At 37.4% G+C, this 21,840-nt stretch overlaps 1 protein-coding gene across 14 annotated transcripts in view; it reads left to right on the top strand.

Moving 5' to 3' along the window:
* The window catches only part of LOC724292 (disks large 1 tumor suppressor protein), a 457,694-nt gene that overhangs the window by 302,097 nt on the left and 133,757 nt on the right, over positions 1-21,840 (top strand). For all 14 annotated transcript variants that reach the window (XM_026444421.1, XM_026444422.1, XM_026444412.1 and 11 more), the window contains one exon: positions 20,938-20,973. In XM_026444421.1, coding sequence (XP_026300206.1) covers positions 20,938-20,973 — 36 coding nt within the window. The remainder of the gene's footprint in view (positions 1-20,937; positions 20,974-21,840) is intronic.

The raw sequence follows: 21,840 nt of genomic DNA, 5'->3' as shown, positions 1-21,840 counted from the left end.
TCCCACCCCTCCTCTTCCGCTTGCCAAAGCGGCATCGAATCGTTTTCAAGAGGGTGGGATCACGCATGAACGCGCCCTCGATTTAAACGGCGGCGGCGGCGGCGGCGCACCCGCGTACAAATTTGTTTGCCCACCGTGGCGTACCGTCGGGACAATCGAGGCTTTTCCTGGGTGGTTACCCTGTTTGACGCTGAAATGTTCAACCTGTTTTCCCTTCTCTCTGAGAGCCGACGTTTTCAACGACGGGAAAGATTAAAATTTGCCATGATTATAATCTCGTGGTGGGGGGTTAATTTTTATTCCTTCCTCGTTTTTTTTTTATTTTCTATCGCGATATATAGGCTTTGTGCGGTTAATCGAGCGGAAATAGAGGGGTTTGTTGGAAAGGATCAAAAAGTAGGAGGGATTTAATGTTTTCGGTTGATTGGAAAATTGCAATATGAAATATCTACGATCGCAAATTAGGAAACACGATCCCCTTCTTATAATAGACGATCCTTTTTTTGATTCGAAGTAAGTGCTGAAAGCAATTCTTTAGATAAAAATATAAATTACACGATCTCACAAAACGAATTTTTCAATTATTTGTTCGATAGAAGGAAGAGATAAGAAGAAAGTGTCCTATCCACAGAAGTATCTGAGATACTTATTATCGAATAAAATAGGATATTTGCAATTTCGTTGTGTATCTGTGTATCCACGTATAAAAGAGCTCGAAAGGTACAAATAGGTCTCGCGTAATAAAACGTATCCCGTTCAAACATTCTTTTAACATTCTTTCGATCGAGTTTTATTTATACCGGCTCGATTTTCGAAGCAACCAACTCCCCTTTGTACGTTCCATCTATTTCCCTGAAAGAACTCGTACTCGTGCATTCAATTAGAAACCGAATGAATTTTCCGTGGAAACAAGCTGTTAAATTAACGAGCTCTCTTTGATCTCGTGTCTCGACTCTGTTTTTATCGTATCGATGCCTCTACTCGAATCGAAGAAAGAATCTGCATCGGGCAGTGTAACTCACGTTTCGTCCTTCTAATCTCATTATATTCAATCTTCAATAATTCCTTCCCTTAATTTCTTTTTTTTTTCTTTTTTTTTGCGGATAGATTTCGCAATCGATTTTGATTTATCATACTAATATTTGTTTTAAATATTTTTCACGAACATGTAACTATTCCTTTAAAAATTGAAAATCTATATAAATTTTTAGATTCTTTAACATAATCTTCGATAATTCTAATTTTCTTTTTGTAAAGAAAGGAAGATTAAACTTGGAAACTTTATTTGTCCTCAAATAAATCCAATGAAGATATTCATCATAAGGAAACGAAGATTATAAAAGAAGACAGGCATCGAAAAGAAAGATAGATCGTTCCTGGTAGTTCGTGAAAAGTAATTAGTCGAAATTGAGGGTGGCAATTAATAACGATGATGGAGAGAGGGCGAGGGGTTGAAATGAAACACTAGCTAAATCATATCAAACACTTCAATTAACCCGATAAATTCCACTAGCAAAGTCGTTATTTTATTTCCCCTTTCCCCTAAATTTTAATCAACGATCGAGATTAATTCCATCCGTGATTTATTAAAAATCCAAAATTTCATCCAAAATAAAAGTAATTAGCACAGGTCAGCAATTAACAGTTTGAAGACAAGAAGCGCGATTCGCATCGGTCGAGCGACTATATATAAAGAATAGCAGGAAGAACAAAAGCGACGAAAAGTTGAGTTGAGGCACAAATCCCCGCGAATATGAAATAAAGAATACAAACGGCCGTGCAAACGAGGCTTAGATTAAAACAAAAGCCACCACCACCAGGTCTTTGATTGAAGTTCTCGTGAGAGTTATTTAAAATGTTCTCCTACCCCTCTGTTTGTTTGTGCACGTAGCAAACGATTCAACAAGTTTACAACAACGAGCGCGAATGTAAGCGGGAACAAAGCTCGCGGAGGAATGAAAGGGCAGCGCAGAGGAGGAGTGTCTTCCGCAAAAACAAATGTGAACAAATAATAGCCGGATTCCCAGTTTTCTTTCTTTCTTTTTTTTTTTTCCCCCTCGCGAATATTTATTCTTTTGTTACATTCATCTTCAACAGACCCAATTTTCACTAGAATGACTTTCCACCCCCTCCTAATTTCAGTTCAACACACATCTCGTGTATCTTTCTTTTCAACGCGTCTCTAATAAGTCATAAATGCAATATAAAACGTATAACGATAAATTATAGCAAAAGAAGGAAACGTTGTAAATTATATTTATCGCGTTACTATCACATTGCCTCTTCTCATTTTCTTATCAATCGAGAAAAGAACACCTCGTATATATCTTTCCAGGACACATTTCCGATAAACCGCTTTGTACTTTGTATATTAATTCGAAACGATATATAATAAACGGGATACGGTTTTAACGCACACGTGTCGATGATTTGATGTACGAGATCCAAAAGCTGATCCTTACATATATACATACATACGTATGTAGCACGACAGAGGGAGCATTGCACGATGTAAATTATCCGGAAATGCAGGAGGCAGAGGAGGAGAGGAAGAAGACCCTTTAACCGGATGTCTCAAAGCAAGAACCCTCTGGCGCAGCCACTAATCTGCACGTCATCTGCATCAGAAGGCAGAGCGGAGGACGACCGACGTGTATACATACACGCTCGCGTGTCCGCCTTTGATCCAACCCAGCTTCTTCTTTCCCGATGGAAATCGACCGTTCAACAGCCGAGGATAGGGAGATATCGAATTATGTAACGTTACTTTCAATCATCAATCGTTGTCGATCGCAGCGTTCTGGATCGGAATTTCATAAAGGAATAGTTCGTCGAGTTATCCCTTTGCATTAAGAGGAGACGGATAACGTTTAGATGGGATAATATTATTCAGATGTGATCCGATTAAGAATAATATCGCGAATCTGGCTCAAGAGTGGATCTTTATGCGGTTAAAAACAAGCACGATATCTGTCCAAAATATCAAATTATCCACGTAACAAATCACAATTTTTTTTTTATTGCTGATAAATTATCCGTTCGAAAATTAAAATATTCAGTGGACAAAAGATGCATTGAACGTTTCGTCCCGCGATAAAATTAAATACGATTCCCAAAGTTTTCGGTTCTCTGCCAAAGAAATTCGCGTTTCGGAGGATTTCGCGATGAAATAAATTTAAGTTGAAATTCAAAAGGGCATTTTTGCCGGGGGAGGATTTAAGAACGGCGAACGGCGTCCTCCGTGTAGGATGGCGCGAATGGGAATTAATGGAATTCTACGCTCGTATTTCGCGGACGTACGTGCTCCTAATGTTCCGTAACGTTAGAGGAAAAGTTGTTAGCTTTGAGCTCCGTAAATAAGACACGGGCGCGCGCGTGTGTGTGCAAATTCAACCGGCTCTAAGAGTAAATGGACGGAACCGCGAAGCATCTGGTTGTACGCGAAATTATAGAACGGGTTGTCCAAGGTCGAGACCGATTCGCTCTCTGAAAAATCTTGTTCAAGCTGGACTCTCGTTTTTAAATACCGATTTCACGACAGACGTTGTGAAATTTTATCTAAAAAACAAAAAAAGAAAAAATGTTGGAAATGAAAAAGGAATTATTTGCGATATTAAAGAGATTAATGTTGATTCGAGAGTGTAAATATAATGGACAAGTAATAATGAACATAACGTGTACATAAATGATCGATATATACAGTATGGTCGTACATAGAGAATTTGCAATATCTCTCCATAAATCGAACATGTAGAACATGCAGAATTAACAGATAGTAATAAGGAGCTTTCCATCAAAGCTCCGAAATCATCTTAGTTCCGCAACGTTTCCTTTATGGCAATCATCCGATTTGCCACGAATGTTGCTCCATCCATCGAAAGATTAATCAAATAATCTAACTTATCCAAAAAAAAAAAAAGAGAGAGAAAAGAGTTATTGATTTTTTAAATACCAGCTACAATTTTTAACCATGCGATCGAAAGGATGGTTTTTCATCTTGCAAACGTTGCAAACTATAAAATGCATCCCTTCGACATTGATGACAGTTCCTTATGGAACTAGGTTACTTTTTTTCCTCTAGATCGCGTTAACCTCGTAAAAAAAAAAAAAAAAAAAAGTATCGATACCGGCGTTGAAATGGCCTCTTGATACACTCTTACTAAAGGGGTCAAACGTGGATCGATGAAAACGTTACAACAAACAACTAACATTTAACAATGTAAGAAGCGCCAAGATTTCATTGTGCCACGTTTCACCAACTTCAAACTTCACTTTGTGTAATCGAATTAGTTTGGGAACCGGACATTCTCCTATGCGGCCCGCCTTAAAACACGGATGGGTGAACTTTCGTGCCGAGTTCGAATCTGCATCGTGATAACATTATCACGCGGTGATACACCGTTTGACCAAGAATCGGAAGGATCGCTCCTTTGAAATTCGGTGATCGGAATTGGAATTAGAAGATGGAAATCTTTATCACGAGAAGCTCAATTCTTTAATAAAATCACCATATAATCTTATAAAATTTTATCAATTAATGATCCGTCTTTAATCTTTAAACTTCTTACAACCTCTTTACTTTCCGCTTCTAAATTATTTTAAAAAAAAAACAACGAATATATTTACATACACGTATACACAAATTTGCAAAAATTTGGTCAAAAGTATTTAATTAAATATTCGTTCGAGGGTATGGATTATACCTTTCCTCCAAAAAAGCTTGTTCCAGCAAACAACCTATCCTCTTAACCCCGCAGGAATTATGGAAAATGTTTCACGTAACTAGCTAGCTATTAAGGTTTTTCATCGTGATACGCAATACAAGCGCTCGAGCTCGTGGAAACAGAAGAGGAAGCGAGGGAACGCGCAAGAAGAAGACGCTTGCGGCCAACTATTGGTTGGCTCCTTTTATCCACGCGGTGGTAAACTTGGCCGGAATTAAAGTAAAATACGAAATATCGCGCAGCAGCACAGAGAGCCGCGCCGCGAATGTATCCATTACCGAGGAGCCATGCGTTTTCTTGGAGGAAATTCGTTCCCCCCCCTCTCCTCCCCGTTTTCCACCTGCAAACTGGAATGCATGACCCGTCCGAGAACAAGAAAAGAAGAGAAGGAAGACGGTAAGTAAGTTGGAGGGTGGAAACGACTCACGCGGAGCCTCTTTAGTGGCTCGTAATTCAACGAGAGCTTTCCACGAATTTTTCCAACGGTCCCCTCATGTCTGAGATACAAATTTTACACGCGCATCACCACGAGAGAACGACCATGGCTTTTCGGATGAAGAACGGCAACGATTGATCGCGTGCTTTATGAATTTATCGAGACAGAGGAAGTCGGATCGAGGAGAGATATCTCGTTTCGCTCGACCCGCTTCAAAATTTATATCACCAGGGTCTAATCTTAATCTGCGAGTGGATATGCGATATTCGGTGAATTATGGAAGGTGCTGTTGGAATTGAGAGAGAAGCTTTTTTGAAAAGGAATTATTATAAAGGGATATAGAATATTTTATATATTCACGCGTTGTTCTCTCGATCCATATCGATTGATATATTTCAATTTATTCGTGCGAATTTCGAAAAAGTATTAAATATCTTCTTTTGGAATAATTGAATAATTAAATACCCGAAGGAAAGTTGTTAGAATTTTGTTAGAGTAATGAAAGATAGATAAGAATAAGGAACCGAGAATTTTCTCCAATCATTCTTCGAGTTTCTGAATCCGAAAAGTAAGAAAACATTGTTGAAACTTGTATCATTTTTGTTTTTCGTGGAAACATTTTATTTATTTTCCTGTCTTTTTCGAAATTCGATTAATCGGAACGAAAATATCCTTGCTCTGTAACCAAGTTTCTTAACGAAGTTACGAAAACTACTATGTGATTTTGCCTAACGTCGACTTGGATTACGGACCGGCAAATCCGGCATTCCGGTTCCAAAGAGACGATACAAGCAACGTGGATACAAGTTTCGAAGACAAGTTTCCATTCGAATAAGTCGAGGCATCATTGGAGGATCCGCGTCTCTCGAGAATTTCTCCGACAATGTTTAGCCGGCTATCAATGTCTACCGCCCTGTCTACAGTGAACACCTTTCCAACGTTCGACAACTATCCAATCTGTTCGATGTTTCAAATACGTGGTACGATTCCAAGTTCGTTCGAGAGAAAGATAATCGAGTTGGCCCGCAAATTAGCGAAAATTTCCGTCTCGATATCGAAACGAAAAAGAAAAAGAAGGGACAACTTTTGGAAATTTTATAAAAAAAAAAAAATAAAAAGATGATTATCTGCGTTATCTCGCATCGATCGAGCAATATAAAGAAATATAAATTAACGCTGGGACTGGTCAAACTGACCTTTTGTTCTCGTAATTACCAAGATAAGTTAATTCTTTTAGCATAGTATAATAATATTAATGTAATTTATTCACGCGGAGATATTATCCCATCTAATTATTTTCACAATATTACTTTAAATAATTATGCACGTGCAAAGGTTAAAAATGAGCAAAATATCGCAGAAAATTTATTCTTTTTTTTTTACACGCGCCTCCATTAATTTTCCTAGTTTCTATCGCACGCAATTATTATAGTTGTAATTAATATTCTAATTATCATTAGAAGATTCCCCGCGTATCCTCTAAGAATATTCCAATTAAAAAATATATTCTCTTTTGATCTAACTCGGATAATTAATCAATAATTTTCCCGTCTCGATGATCACATAGTATTATACAATAAATAATATAGAAATAAATAGTGAATTCTCGAGTTCGTTGATCATATCTTTCTCCGTCATTCGAATATTAATATCTCTGTAATAATATCGTAAAAAAGTATGTAACACTTGAGCTGCGTCGAATAAATAACTCGAGGAAAAAAAAAAAAAAAAAAACGAGAGAAGGAAAACTCGTTGTTGGAAAAAGTTGCCGAGTAGCGCGTCATGTTTATGGAAACTACTTTTTCAAAGGGAAAAGAATAGCGGGTACTCGATATTAACGTTCGGCCCTTTCGTAGCAGTTTTCCATCGATTTTCGCATCAACATTGCATAAGAATAAGAAACTTTTACAATCAATAGTTTCTTCTCTACTCGTGTTATGAACCCGCGTTTCTACCGCGGTAATAAACCTTGCCACTCCGTGCGAGGCTTTTCCTCCAATGGTAAAAATTATCGCGTGACACGCGATAATTATACTTTCAATTTGAAAATTGCGAACGAAACAATGGCAAACAAACGATAAACGAGAATCAACAGAAGCAGAAATATATTCGTACAACTAATATGGAGTCGTTCGGTTATTAATCATACTTCTGACCATCTCTAAAGCTAAAAATGGAAAAATTACACGCAGAGAGGAATTTTCTTTTCAGAATCGAAACAGAGATCGATCGTGTATCGTTGCTTAATGTTTCGACAGAGGGATCGCGTCCACTGCACGGAGTGGAAAAGAGCATCGTCATCGACGAGATGCCCGCACACACACACACACACCGCCAGAATACCGTACTAAATGTGATGAATGTTATTCCCCGCTTTCTCTCCGACTTCCTCTCCCCGATTCGGGGTTGCAACCGCCGAGGTTATTCATGAATTTGCTCTTACAACTTCCGCTTCAACTTGTTCCAAGTTTGTTCGGGAGAACTAGCGAAATCGTGGGAAACGAGTGACACTCGTATCTTTCTCTCTCGGTGATAAACTGATTTACGGTGTTAAAAAAAAAAGAAAAGAGAAGAAAACTTAAAAAATCTATTTATCCACTTGACAATGAGGAATAATAAAAAAAAGAAAAAGAAAAAGGAATGAATATAATTAACCATAGTTTCTTGTATTGCAAGTAACTATTTTCCTCGAAAATTAATAAAAAAAGATATATCTAGCCACGAAGGACTTATAGCACATAAGTGTATAGTAACGAACGTGAGTTAATAAGAAAAATAACATACGAGAATAAAGAGAAAGAGAGAGAGAAAAAAACGTGTGTACTGTGAATCGATTCAATTCTTCTTCTATTCTTTGAAACGTTCTCTTCCTTTGAATTAATATTAACGACATTTCTATTATAGCCAGATAACGATATTCCAATCGATTATTGGATCCAATATCGAAATGATTAATCGATAGTACAGACCATTCAACGTGATAATAATTGCCATATATATTTAACGCGAAAAGTTAAAAGAATCTAGAAAAGTAGAGTGACTGAGTCAAAGAGACTGCGTTGTCAAAGAGAATAGGAAGGTTAAAATAAAAATGAATAAAGTGGACGAAAGGAGAAATGTTCTTTTCGTTTCTTGGAGGTTATCTCAAGGTTATTCTATGTATCCGAATATAAATAAAAAAAACGAATTCAAGGAGTGCAGGTACGGTGTGTGTGTCAAACGATCCAAGGTCAGAAAGGGAACAAAAGTTATTTGCACTGACAAGAGGATGCAAACTTCAAACACTGCGTCTTGGTCTCGTTTGTTTAAATACTTTCTACTGACCTTACCTCGCGCGAAGGTTTAACTATATATATAATTCTTTCACGGACTTTCTCCGCCTATTTTTTTTTTTTTTTTTTTTTTTACAAGATTTCATATGCGACTCGAAACAAATTGTAGATTCTTTTTTAATTATTCGCGAAAAGAAGATCGATCAGATTTTTTTTGAAATATTTCACGTTCGTTTTGACAAGCGAGAGAAGAAAAAGAGCTTACTTGCGCGATTGAATAATTTACCATACGAAGCGAATAACGCGATCGCATTTAAATAATTAAAGTGGCAGGATCCCCCCTCCCGGTGAGATAGCCCACAGCGTCGTTTCATAATGTAGTAGAGCTTTAAAGCGCTTCCCCCCGCGAAATAAGTGGCGCTTTAGATCAGATTTTCAAACAGTCCTCTCCTTCTCCCTTTCCTGAAATTTTGTAACAAAAAATTTTTATAAAAAATGTTCGAATCGAATGCATGAAAATTTGGAAATTTGGAAAATTGGAATGAAACGATATTCGAAAAAAAAGAATTGTTAAATTAAAATATCCAGAAAACCAAACATTTCCAAATAATATTCTCGAATGAATATGGACACACAATTTACCCGAGATCAATATCTGCTACGAAACGTTACGTTAACCATTATCCTCTATCAATGATAGATTTGCGGCTTTGGAAACGGAGAATTTCGCACGGATGACAGACATCGTACTCGATATTAACTTCTCTCTCTCTCTCTGTCTCTGTCTCTCTCGTGTCCCTCCGGGGGAAACAGGACAAGACAATCTCGAGGGTTGGCAGGTAATACTCGGTGATAACGAAGCTTTGTGCTTCCCGTTACATACGTAGTTTTGAGCATTCAGCCCGGAAATTCGATCGAGCGCCGGTGACCCTTCATCTTCGCCCCTTTACGCCGCCCTTGTGCGATCCAAACTCGATTTACATCGAAGGCCCTCTGCTGCCGTTGTTACCTTACCGCTCGCACGCGAATCATCCGCCATGAAATTGTTACAAACTGTATACACGGTAAATGCATATCCTGATTGTATGCGCCACGGGTAGTTTCCATCGTGGTCGCCGAATCCATCTCCCTTTGTCCATCCCTGACTTTTGATTGGCCGTTCCTTTTGATTGAACGAGGGAATCGCGCGTCCCGGAGTCTGGAAGACAATTATCACCGTCCACGCGAAACGTGTTTACGGATTTTAGCGGATTGAAAAGAAAAAAGAAGAAACGCGATGAGAAACTTCTGCGAAATATATTTGCAGAAATAAACGGAGGGAGGAAACGAGAGTTTTTTTCCTTTTTTTTCGAGCCTGTCAAAAAGCACGATCTTTTTTGTTCGATATCCACAACAATGTCGGTCCGCAACCGGCGAAACCCCGCGCGATGAAAGGATTTTTCAAAATTTTCCATTGAAATTGATTGAAAAACATCAAAGACGGCGGAGAGGGGGGGGAGGGGTGAGGGAGGGAGGTAGAAAATCCGGGATAGAATTTTTCGTTACAAAAAGGGATTGAATTTTGATTCAATTTGTATTTAGATTTGCAGGATGTGATTTATTGACTATTGGTCGTCGAACATTTTCCAGGGAAAGGAGAAACGTCAATTTTTTTTTCTTTTTTTGTTTTTTTGTTTTTCAGGTTAACAGCGGGTATCGCGTATCCGTTAACAACAAATTCATGCAGCAACCGGCACCGTTCGTTACCTCGCTCCGACAGGCATTGCTAATTGAAGACAAATCGATCCCGTTTTTTAATTTCGCTCGAAATCAATTCGAATTCAATTTCGTCCCTTCGCGTCGGTTAACGACTTGGCCATCTCCTCCGCTCCGTTGTTTTTACCCGATAATTGTAACCAGCGCAGCGTATGTCTCGTCGTCGACTGTACCCATTAATTTTATCCCGCGAAACTTTTCCCCCCCCCTTTTTCCCCGATTTTCGAACTCGAGAACGAAACAACCAACGAAATACGAAGAAGTCGTAAAAATGTTCACGTTTAAATCTAATCGAATATCTCGAATCGATAAAAACTGATAATAAAGAAGATACTTATCCCATGCGTTCACGATATTTCTACTAAAACTATCTCCAACTTTCAGAGACACGTGATTATTACTGTTCGATGATAAAATTCGATAAATTTATAGCAAAAAATATTGTTCCTCGAGACTCGCAACGAGAATGTCGAAGTCATCTCATAGGTGGATTTCTTTCTTGGGGAAAAATTTAATTGAAACGCATTCAGTGGCACGGATGGAACAGAGACGGAGGCGCGCATAATGTTTTCGAGGTAATTGAACGTTATCGTTTCCCGATTCGCGACGCACAGACGTCCATGACGGATATGCGTATATTCGAGGCGTCGCGACACCGTCGGAGATCTTTATTGCGTTTCGAAGTACCGGGAGTGGCAAACAAAGCGGTAATCTGTCGCGCAGGTTGTTCCGGCGGTGCGGCACGAAATTGCATTCCATGGTAAACGGGCGAAAATGGCGCTGGGCCGTGTGTCGTCATACATTGCCCTCCTCCTCCCTCCCTCGCGCTCAGAGCGTACATTGTAAACATTTTGTGTCCGGCCCGTAAGCGTAAACTGCATCGCGAATAAAAGTAGAGAAGTATATTTTTTGCGATACACCGTAGAATATATCAAGCTGATGGCGATATTTTTTCCCTCTCGATAATAACTGTTGCTTTAAATTTTATTTTCGATTTTAACGAAGTGGAGGAACGAAAGGGAAGACTATTAATCGCGAATAGTATTTTTCGAAAATCATTTACATTATGATTCAAGTTTAAGATTTTCGAGTCGGTAATTGCCTAATTGATTCATCGATTGGTAGTTTAAACGATACAAAGAGTATGCAATTTCGCAACAAATACATTTTGAGAGATAAATCAAGATTCTTTTAATTGTAATAATTCTAATTCCTCGTTGAAGAATTTCGATTATTATAGTTTTCTTTTTTTTTTTTCTTTTTTAATAAAATCATACCTCGTTGAGAGTCGAGATCGTTCGTTTCATCTGTAACAATCTAATAATATCATTTCCCTGTCGCTAACGTTATTACCATCGATGGAAATTAACGAATGTTAAAGAAAATCTGGTCGATGAAAAGAGGTCGTCTGCATTTTATCCCGTCATTAACGGGATAAAGGAAAGCTTTATGGGGCCGATCAGTCGATGAACATCGTTCATCTACCCGACGATAATTAAGACGGAATCTTATTAGAAACGGTCGTCGGATTTTTTCGTTGATCGAGCGAGCCCCGTCCTCTCCCGTGTCTGAGGTGTTTCAAACGTGTTTCAACATTAAAATTCACCACGATCGAGCGTATTTCGCGTCTTCCGTGCCCGATTAAGAAGTGACGGGATTTAAATTGGAATTATTTAAATCGCGGTCCAGCCCCTCCGCGGTTCGACGAAACACTTTTGTTATCGTTCTCCCGGCGACACTTGTTAATTTTATTCAGAGAGAATTTTTCCACGAATGACATTCGGATCGAAAAAACGCGATTAAAATAGAATTGTTAAATTTCCTTTCGTCGACTCGAATTTCCGATTACCGATCTCTCGAAGATATTTTCGACGGAAAGCTCTAATAATGCAGAACCAGGGTGTGTATCGATGGAACAATAAACCAAAAAACGTTCGCGGAACAACGATGACAACAAAATATCGAGCTTCCCGGTCTTTCTCATTGTTCCATTCTCCGTCTCTTTTTTATACTTTCCGCCCTTTCTTTTTTCCCCTTTTTTCGCGACACCGTTAACGGTTATAGATTCTCCTCCACAGTGTTATCATTTCAGAAAACGACCATGCACCAACCATCCCTCGAATCGAAGAAACAATACGCGGCTCTGGCTATTTATTTCTTTTTCCTTTTTTTTTCTCCCTTCCTCCTGTTATTTTAGTTGCATTGTCGATGGATTTCAATGCGGAGTGCAATAAATTGCGGCCACGAGAGGGGTGAGAACGTGCGAGCGATGGGTTGAAAGCTCGAGCGGGAGGAGAGTCCCACTTTTCCTCCCTTCGTCTTCGGCTTTTCTTAACGCGTCTCAATGCTACTCTTGACGATGACAAATTTACCGGTGTTGCGGGAGAATTAATCGTTCCTCGATTCAGGACCACGATTTATCAACGATACCCTTAGACTCCCCGACAATTGGAGAATCCTCCATTGATTCGGTGTAAATGTTATTAAATTTTCCTTCTTTGTTTTCCTTTCCTTTTTCCTTTTTCTTTTCTGCAAGCATCGAAAATAAATGAGAATGAGAAGACGATGAAGTATAGCTACGCGTATAATATAATACTCTCTGTCTCGAAAAAAATATATAAAAAACACTTCATCCCGCGATTCCGAAGAAACGATCTGAAAAAGAAAAGAGAAGCGAAAGATAAAGAATCGTCGTGGAAGGGAGTCACAGTTATATTATCTCCTCGTCATACAATAATATCTAATTACCATACAAATAATTGATGCGACGTTAAAAATCTTAATAGCGCAATAAAGTTGCGAGGGATTCAAAAGAGGCAATTTAAAAAATGGCGAATCCTTTATCATTAAAATTTTTTAATGCATATTACTTCCATACTTTTCATAGACAATAAATTATAGCGATATAAGCTTGTGCTAGCACACCGCCGTGGATGGAACACGCTCGTGAAAATATGAAAGAATAATTTCTTAACAATTTACTCGTTTCTCTCCTCGGGCAAATTCATCGTAAAAAGAGTTAACGCGACACGTGCGCAGGCGACGAGCACGTGTTAAGAGAATGAAAATATCTCGTTACAACTCTGTCCAAGAATACGTCATATATCGTATCAGATTATCGATAAAGGATAAAGAGAAACAGAGAGAGAGAGAGAGAGGGGTCGTGTCGTCGAGGAATATGAAAGGTCTCACCCTCTCCCCTCCCCCTCTCTCACGAAGCTTTACGCGGAAGGAATCAAGGAGCGTGACGAAAGTTGCGGGGCTTGTACGTATTACAACCCGGAATGGTTCGATGTCCTTGTAACGAGAGTTTTACGTCCCGTTTCATAACCGCGGTTCTCCATAATCGTAAAGAAGAAACCCGGTATCGGAAGGATACTTCGATACCGAGTGACGAGGCAACGATGACACTGGACCCTTCCCGTTTTATTGAACCTGAAACCCGTGAACATGTTCCCCCTCCCTCGCCATTTTGCGCGATCCCCTTGTATAAATTCCAAGCGGCGAGAATAGATATTAGATATTCCGTTTTTCTTTCTACAAAAGTATTTCAGAGAATTGGATCTTCCATCGATATTTTTATCCTATCCTACATAACGAAGATTATGGAGAAGTTTATTGAAAATTTGGAGATCAGTTTTTTTTTTTTTTATTCCAGGAGCGTGGAAAGGTTAATTTTATTTATTTGTTATAAAGTGAAAGGATCTTTTTTTTTTTGTATATGAGAAATAAAATATCATAGAACGGATGAAGAAATTTACGAGGTGATTTCAGAGTATTTCAAGCTTTCATAAATTAAATATGCATCACCGAAATTTGAAAATTCTATCGAGAATTTTGACACATAGAATTTTGAATTATAGAGATAATTATTATCGATATCTTTATCGTGGTGAACCGAGAATTTGAACAGTATTGAGCTAATCGCCAATAGAATTTTTGCGGAAAACGAAAAATTAAAATTAATATTCACTTTGTTTTTACTCGAAAAGAAATGAATTATACGTATCGCTTTTCAATGAACGCGGTGAACGATAGCAGGAATCGAAACGGATGAGTTTTAATTAGAAGCAAAATTAGCGTGCAATTTATTGGACCGAGTTTATAGTAGGATTTCGACCATTCTGTTAACAAATATGAATTATTGAGATATATATATATAGAGCGATGACTTGTTCACGTTTAATATTCGATCGTTATAATTTTTATCGAATAATTTTCGCCCAACAACAATTTCTCTCTGTTCTCGATAAACTGAACGATGTTTTTTTCTTTTTTTTTTTTTTAATATTTCGCTTTTAAATCAATGAACTTTGAAATATGCAACGGTACACTTCTATCTATTCGATATTCAGATCTGATATAAATAATTTGGTTATCCGATTTAAAACAAATTTTTGTTTTTTGGCGTAGTAATTTCGAAACTCAATAAAACATCGTTTAATATTATATTCGATGGAAACAAAAATACAATTTTTACCGATTCTTAAAAAAAATATTATGTTATTTAAATGTTATTAGATCGTTGAGTCGATTAATCTATTAAAAAAATATGTATGATATCGTTTAAAAAAAAAAAACAAATTTGATCTAATATTTCCCTTTGTACCTTATTTAATCGAATTTTGACTCTAGGAATAAAAAGTAATACATAAAAAAATGAAAATTCAATTTTTTGCAAACCAAGAACATGATATCGTTATTATTACCTGACTATAAAATCCGAGTTCGAAAGATTATAAAAATCAAAATTCTTCTTCTGTTTGAGGAAAAAAAAAGAAAAGAAAAAAAATTAGTAAAATTTTCCATTTAACAATTAAATCACAAAAAAATTAGATCGAAAACTAATTTTTAGATTTACAACATTTATCAAGAAATCTCAATTTCTATTTTCTGAATCTCGAACGAGAAGAAATTTGGAATGGATATATTCGGAGGGATGAATGATATGGGATAAAAGTTGCGTTTCATACAAAGAGCGTAAAAGTGAGAGGAATAAATTGGAAAAAAGTACGAAGGTGGTGGTAAAATTATATGGAGGTAACGAAGTGAAGTGAGATACGTTACTTGAAACGACCTTCTGAGCTTTCCCTTCGAAACCCAAAGGAAAAAAAAAAAAAAAAAACGACCCTTCCAATCCCTATTACATTTTTGATCAGAGAGGGGTAGTAGAAACACCGACCCCGCCTTTATCAAGAATCGTAAAAACATTTATTCGCCAGGAATAAATAATTCGTAAAAACATTTCAACAACGTCAAACTTGAACTTGCCTCGTGGGAACAATTTTTCTTTTCTTTTTTTTTCCCCCATTTCCATCGAATGCAAAATATATGATAACTGGACTAAGATTTCTATACCACGAGAGAGATCGGAGACGAATTCATCATCGAAGAACCCGAAAAACGATAATAGTTCATTTTCGTCGAGTCAGCAATGGATTATTTCTGTCGTCCAATCGGAAATAATTCATTGGAGCGGATATAATTCTGAACCAATGTTCGACTATTCGGATATAATGGATCTTTCGTGCGAAACGAATCGCAAACCTGGAAGGCTACTATATAACGCGTGAAAATATTCCTTCTCCGATTGTTTCTCCGATTTGATCTTTTATTAGAATAAAACGATCGACGAATAAAAATATTACTTTTCCTTTTTCCCTTTTCTTTGCCTCGATAACTATAATATCGATCTGTTAGACGCAATAGAACATTTTACGATTACGAGTGTTTTATTATTTTCTTTCGTTCAAGATAAATAATAATCATTTCTTCGAAATATTTTCGTTTCAATGAAATTGGATATATCGAGCGCTTTCTTACGAATAAATATTTCGAAAAATTCAAAATATCTTCAAAATCATTCCCTATTTTTATTTCCTTTTTTTTTCACTTAAAAATAACTTTCAACGTTGAAAAATTTGCTTTACCGAATTTTTAGAAATTCAAAAAAGGGTGAGGCGAAGAAATGATCTACGATCAATCGAGATTTTCGCAAGATTGTCTCTCTCCTTCCTTAAAAAAAAAAAAAGAAAAGAAAAGAAAGAAGAAAAAATTGGATCGTTACACACTCTTACTATTCTTTTCCAGTGAACCGATATTCAAACGCGTTTCTTTTCCCCTCTCTCGTCCGACCAAGTAATAATTTTACAAAGCGGCACCTTTGATAAAACCGTCCCACATAATTATCAGGCAAACCCGAGCCTAACTTCGTTGCATAATAGATCGATAATGTCGATCACTCTCACGCGTTCCAATTATAAGCGTCTATAAGCGTTCAACCAACTTGTTCAACGACGGAACTTCCGGAGAGACGACTTATATATAATTAAGACGCGGAACGATAAGGGGCGAGAAGGGTGGTCGAAACGAGATAGGGGTCGTTAATAATTTTCCAGGGAGAAGGGGAGAGAGAGAGTATCGGTCCCGGTCGGCGAATAATTTCATGTTTGCCGCGAGCCACTTCGGTTCCCACTTCGATTAATTATTACCGCGTGTTTCATAATTAAGCGACCGTCATATCGCGGGTCAGCCAACCTCTCAAGATCCTTGTAAAACTGAATTTACGACGAATTTCTCGTTTCCCCTTGCAATGGTTTTCTCGTTTACTCATCATCATCGTAACAATAACAACAACAGAGAGAAGCAGTTACCCAACTGGTGCAACAAGAAATTCATTTTTTTACGGGGCGAATTTTCCTCCGGAGACTTTGTTAAGGACCACTTGATTAATAATAAGAATTGTATACAATTTTGTTGGATTGTTATCTTTCTATGGCTCAAAATAAAACTAATTATTTATCTCTATCAATAATATCTTTTTACTTCAAGATAATGGTTCGAGGACGAGTTTTCTTTTCAGATATGAAAAGAATAGCACGAATAAACGATAGAAACATTATCGAAGAATCCATTGGCTTGTTTTAACGGTCTATCTTTCCAGAGAGAGTCTGGATACGTCGTCTAATTCCCTTACCTGTTAAATTGCGGTCTTGGAAGTTAGCGGACGTTGTACGTCGTAAGTTTAGTTATCTTGGGGAGGGAAACGAGTATCCTCTCTCTCCCATCCCTTACTGAATTTCTCTTCCCCCGGTGATCCGTGTCCTCCGAGCATAGTCATCGCTTCTTCTTCTATTACCAATAAATCTCGACGGTTTTTTCGCCAAGGGTAAACGACCTTCTTCGTAATGTAATTTTCCAATTAGAATTTTTTTTTTATACACGTCTTTATATACGTTTCGTCTTGTTACTCGAGAAGATCGATCTTGTAACCTTCTCTCAATTAATCGAAGATTATGTCCTTTTTTATCCGACGTATTGAACAATTATTGAGGATATATTCTTTAATTTTTTACCGTAAAATAATATATCGATATGGAAAAAACGAGGAGGGAGGAGCATATATTATATCAAGCATGCAAGTTCGCGAGTTTGAAAACTTTTTAAAACGAAGTTAGGGTGAAGAAGAGTGTCGATAAAATGCAAAAAGGGGAAGTCGTTAGGAGATAAATGTTTTCTTTTTCTCTTTTTTATATCTTCCAACTATGACACTGCTCCCTCTCGAAACCGTTTATACGTTCTCCATAAAGGAGAACGGGAAGTCGTTCCTTCGATGATGAAAAACGGGATCCACGTTTATCTTTTTTTTTTTCTTTTCTATTCTATCGAAGAATTTTTTATAACTTTATCCATCAAATTGAAGAGTTCATCAATCTCTGAGAGCTCTGATATTAACGAGGACGATCGAGTAGATTTAATTGGAATAAATTCACCGGAAATCGATGAAATTAGGCGATGCTCAAGGACAAGGATGGAGCGTAATGTAAATAAGATCATTGCAATTAAACCTAAAGCTACTCGGTGGATCGAAAGTTGATCACAAACGAGAAAAGTTGGGGGCGTTGTTAGTTTAGGTATCATCCCCATGGCTGTCGAAAGTTACGAATGTACCAATTTTCTCAGTTAGAAACTTTGCAATTAAGTCTTGGCGAGGAAGAGGATTGCCTTTGTGAACCCATCCGCTGAAAGTACAATGGTTAAAAATGTATCCCATCTAAGTCCAATTAATATCCACTTACTACTTCTCGTCGCTGATTAATGTTATCGGTCGTTAGATTAATTATCTTCATTTAATATCGTATTGTTAAATAATTTATTTCGATACGAATGAGAAACGAAAATATCAACGATTTGCAACGATATATAAGAAGATAAAGTAATAAAATGTAAAAACCAATGTTTTTCATTAAACATCCCTTTCTCCAGTCGCAAACAACAATATCGCCCTCCTTCATTTCATCCTCGGCTCAAGTATTCCAACCTTTTATTCAACTTTACGCAATATTTATCCCCGTTCAACGATTAAATTTCTCGTTCTCGGCGATCGCCAGAACAATAAAATCTCCTTCCCCTTTTCCCTCCGTCTTCATCATTTCGTAATTTTTTCGTAATTTGCGGTTTTATCCGACGGTTAAAAGAGAAGGATAAACTACAATATTATTGCAAATATATAACAGGAGAAATCAAAGATAAACGTAAATCTCGAATCAGAAATATAATAACAACGTTTTATCAACGTTGTTCCACGGAAGAATCTTTATCCATCCAACATGTTTCGATCTCTCTGCCGAGTGTAACGTTTTCCAACATGCCCTAAGACGAAGACGTGGACGAAGTTTATATAACCGTACAACTCTATTCTTCTTCCTCGGCAACGTGAAATTGATATCGATATTATCCGACTGAACCATCGAATTTGCTCGAGGCATAGCTTCCGTCTCGTAATGGGATTTTGATACTAACTGGTTGAGAGGTAGCAACCCCTCATCATGGGAATAATTTCCTCGTCTTATCTGTATCGCGTTTGTTACACCTTGCACGTTGGAATGTTGATATGTTATCGAAGGGTTACACGCCTTACCGAACCTCTCTCTCTCTCTCTGTTCTTAATGCAAATCAAGGGGATAAGGAGAAAAATTTACTAGCTACTCTGGATAAAATTAATCTCTCTTGTCTGCTCGAAATAAAAATATAGTAGCTATTAAATGGACATTAGTATTAAGTCTTATTTTCCCTACGGTTTGATAAAGAATTGTTGAAAATCGATAGAAAATAAATTTAAACGATAGAAATCAGCGTATCTGGATATAATAACCAGAGATAATTCGAAGTCACGAGATAAGGCACCCTGATTCAACACGAATTACAGTGTAATATCTCCAAACTCTGTTAGATATCTATACGATTCGACATACAGAAATTATCAAAACTGAAATTTTATACAATTCAGTATATATAGGAAGCCTTGAGAATCTCGAATATTCTATACTCTAAATTCCAAAGTTGAAAAGTTTGAAAATTTTGAGGATCACGATTGTCCTTGAGATCCCACAGACCTTCTTCAGGATATTACAAATTTCTGCCTCCCCTCATACCACTTATTCCGCGTAATTTATCTAATTTATCGCCATATTTCTTACATATTCGACACCGTAAATTATCATCCTGATAACTTTACAACTTTAAATCTGGGGAAAAGTTGGGGGTATATCAGCGATATATCAAAAGTGAAAAGGTTGGAATTCTCAACGCATATCGAATACCGGGTGTCATAACGAATGCCTGTGCGTTCGGATCAGTTTCCAGCACAGGGGCGCGAACGGTTCAACGTGTTCCACGACGCCTATATTGCCACCTATAAATCTAACAAGGCGGTTCAACATTAACCCACCGGCCACCGCCTATACTTCCGGCATTGGTTGACCTCCACGTCCGATAAAATAGCTGTCTATACAGTCCGCGATATTATTTACAACGATTTAATGAACCGTGACAGAATTACGAGCTTCCGGTTAAAATTATACACGTTTATTCCGACAGAGAAAGAAAGAGAGAGGGAAAAAAAAAGTATTTCGCCGTTTATACGTGGATAATTCGGATAACACGTGATAAAGCTTATTTTTTAACGGTGAAATGAATCTTCCTGGCATTAATTTCTCTCGTTAAATTTCCCGAATTAACTCCATCGATCTTTAATTTTTATCGTCGTATTTTCACTCGAAAAGAAAAATATTTATTTGACGTTACGGATTCGATTCATAAGAGTATAATGCTCGTATCTCTTGTCTCTAATATTATCACGATTGATTCTTTTCTATCTTATTCGCAGTACAAAATTTATTGAATAAATTGACACCAAATCATATATAAAAAATATTCCCAACGTTTCAATTTAAACTTACTTCTTTCCCCTGAGATTTTATTAAAATATATTACCAACCAATTGTTTCTCATCGATTCCGTTTCCCCAGATTTTTTTCTTATTTTCCCGTAGACGCAATCACGCGAATGATCATAGACCAAATTCCAGGATATAAATCTCTAACGCTGTGGAGACGAGATAGTGGAGTGGAAAATTGGATGACGATGTGGTCGGTTCACAGGTGGATTCTATTCTCCCCCCAAACTCTCTTTGTCCCGCCGCAAATAAAATACGTTTCAGAACATTTGGCATGAGCACACTGCGAAATTTGGCAGACACGCGCGCGTGTTGCCCGTTGAAATATTAACCGATATTGCAATCTCCAAAAATCTCGTTTCTCTTTCTCTTCTCCCTTTCTTCCTCGTCCAAAACATGACACGAACGAGATTATTATAAAGAGTTGCACGCAAATTTTTCAACGTACTTCATTTTTTTTATAATATCTTCACGGATATCTATAATTCATATATTCGTTCCTTTTTGTTGCAGAGTCACGACAGCTGGCAAGGACACGACGGAGACCAGGTGAGCATCCATTGCAACTCACGAGAATCAACACTGCTTTTCGCTTTCTCTCGCTCTAAGCATGCTGCCTTTTTTTTCTTTTCCTTTCTTTTCTGTCATCGTATGCACCTTGAATTAAACACGTTTGTATTAGTAACACACGTATCTTAATACTAATTTTTCATGATTCATCTCATCAATTCTTTCTTTTTTTAATGCAAAAGTGTTATATCGAACTTTGATTTGCAGTGTATATTTGCATATCACGCATGCTTTAGAAACGAAAATATTAGAGACTAATATTCGACCAAAGTGGATTGCACGCAATTTATTATTCTATTATCTCCAAATATCGTATTTCGATGCACGAAGAAATGAAATCTAAACGATTCAAAGAATACATTTTCGATCGAGGAAATCTCGTCGCGCGTATATATCACGTACAGTTTCCAATAGTATTTGCAAGGGTTGCATAGAAACGGCAGGAACGTGGTGATAGAGAATATGCGGGGAGAAAGCAATTTGCATGACAGTGATACATATGACTCGAATTCTTACCATCTGGTTACATGGTTACGAGCTGCAGTTTATCTCTTCGTTATTGAGAGCGTTGTGGTTTAATGATGCAACGGTTGCAACGACCGATGCATCACAGTTGCAACGCGTTTAAATACTGGCGATTGATCAATGCCCGTTGTTCCAACACCCGTGAAAATATTTATACCGATCTACCAAATCTCGAATAATAATACCTTCGTCCTAAAAAAAATTTAGAGTAAAATTTTTCATTGGCCCGATGGGAATGTTAAAAATTTCCCAAAATTCAAATCGCACTCGAACGACTATTAAAACAATAATTGTTACGATTGTTAATCCCTTCGTTCTTAT

The sequence above is a fragment of the Apis mellifera genome, linkage group LG12 (assembly GCF_003254395.2).
Source record: "Apis mellifera strain DH4 linkage group LG12, Amel_HAv3.1, whole genome shotgun sequence".
In the NCBI taxonomy this organism is placed as follows: domain Eukaryota; kingdom Metazoa; phylum Arthropoda; class Insecta; order Hymenoptera; family Apidae; genus Apis; species Apis mellifera.
This window is presented reverse-complemented; position numbering and strand designations above follow the sequence as displayed.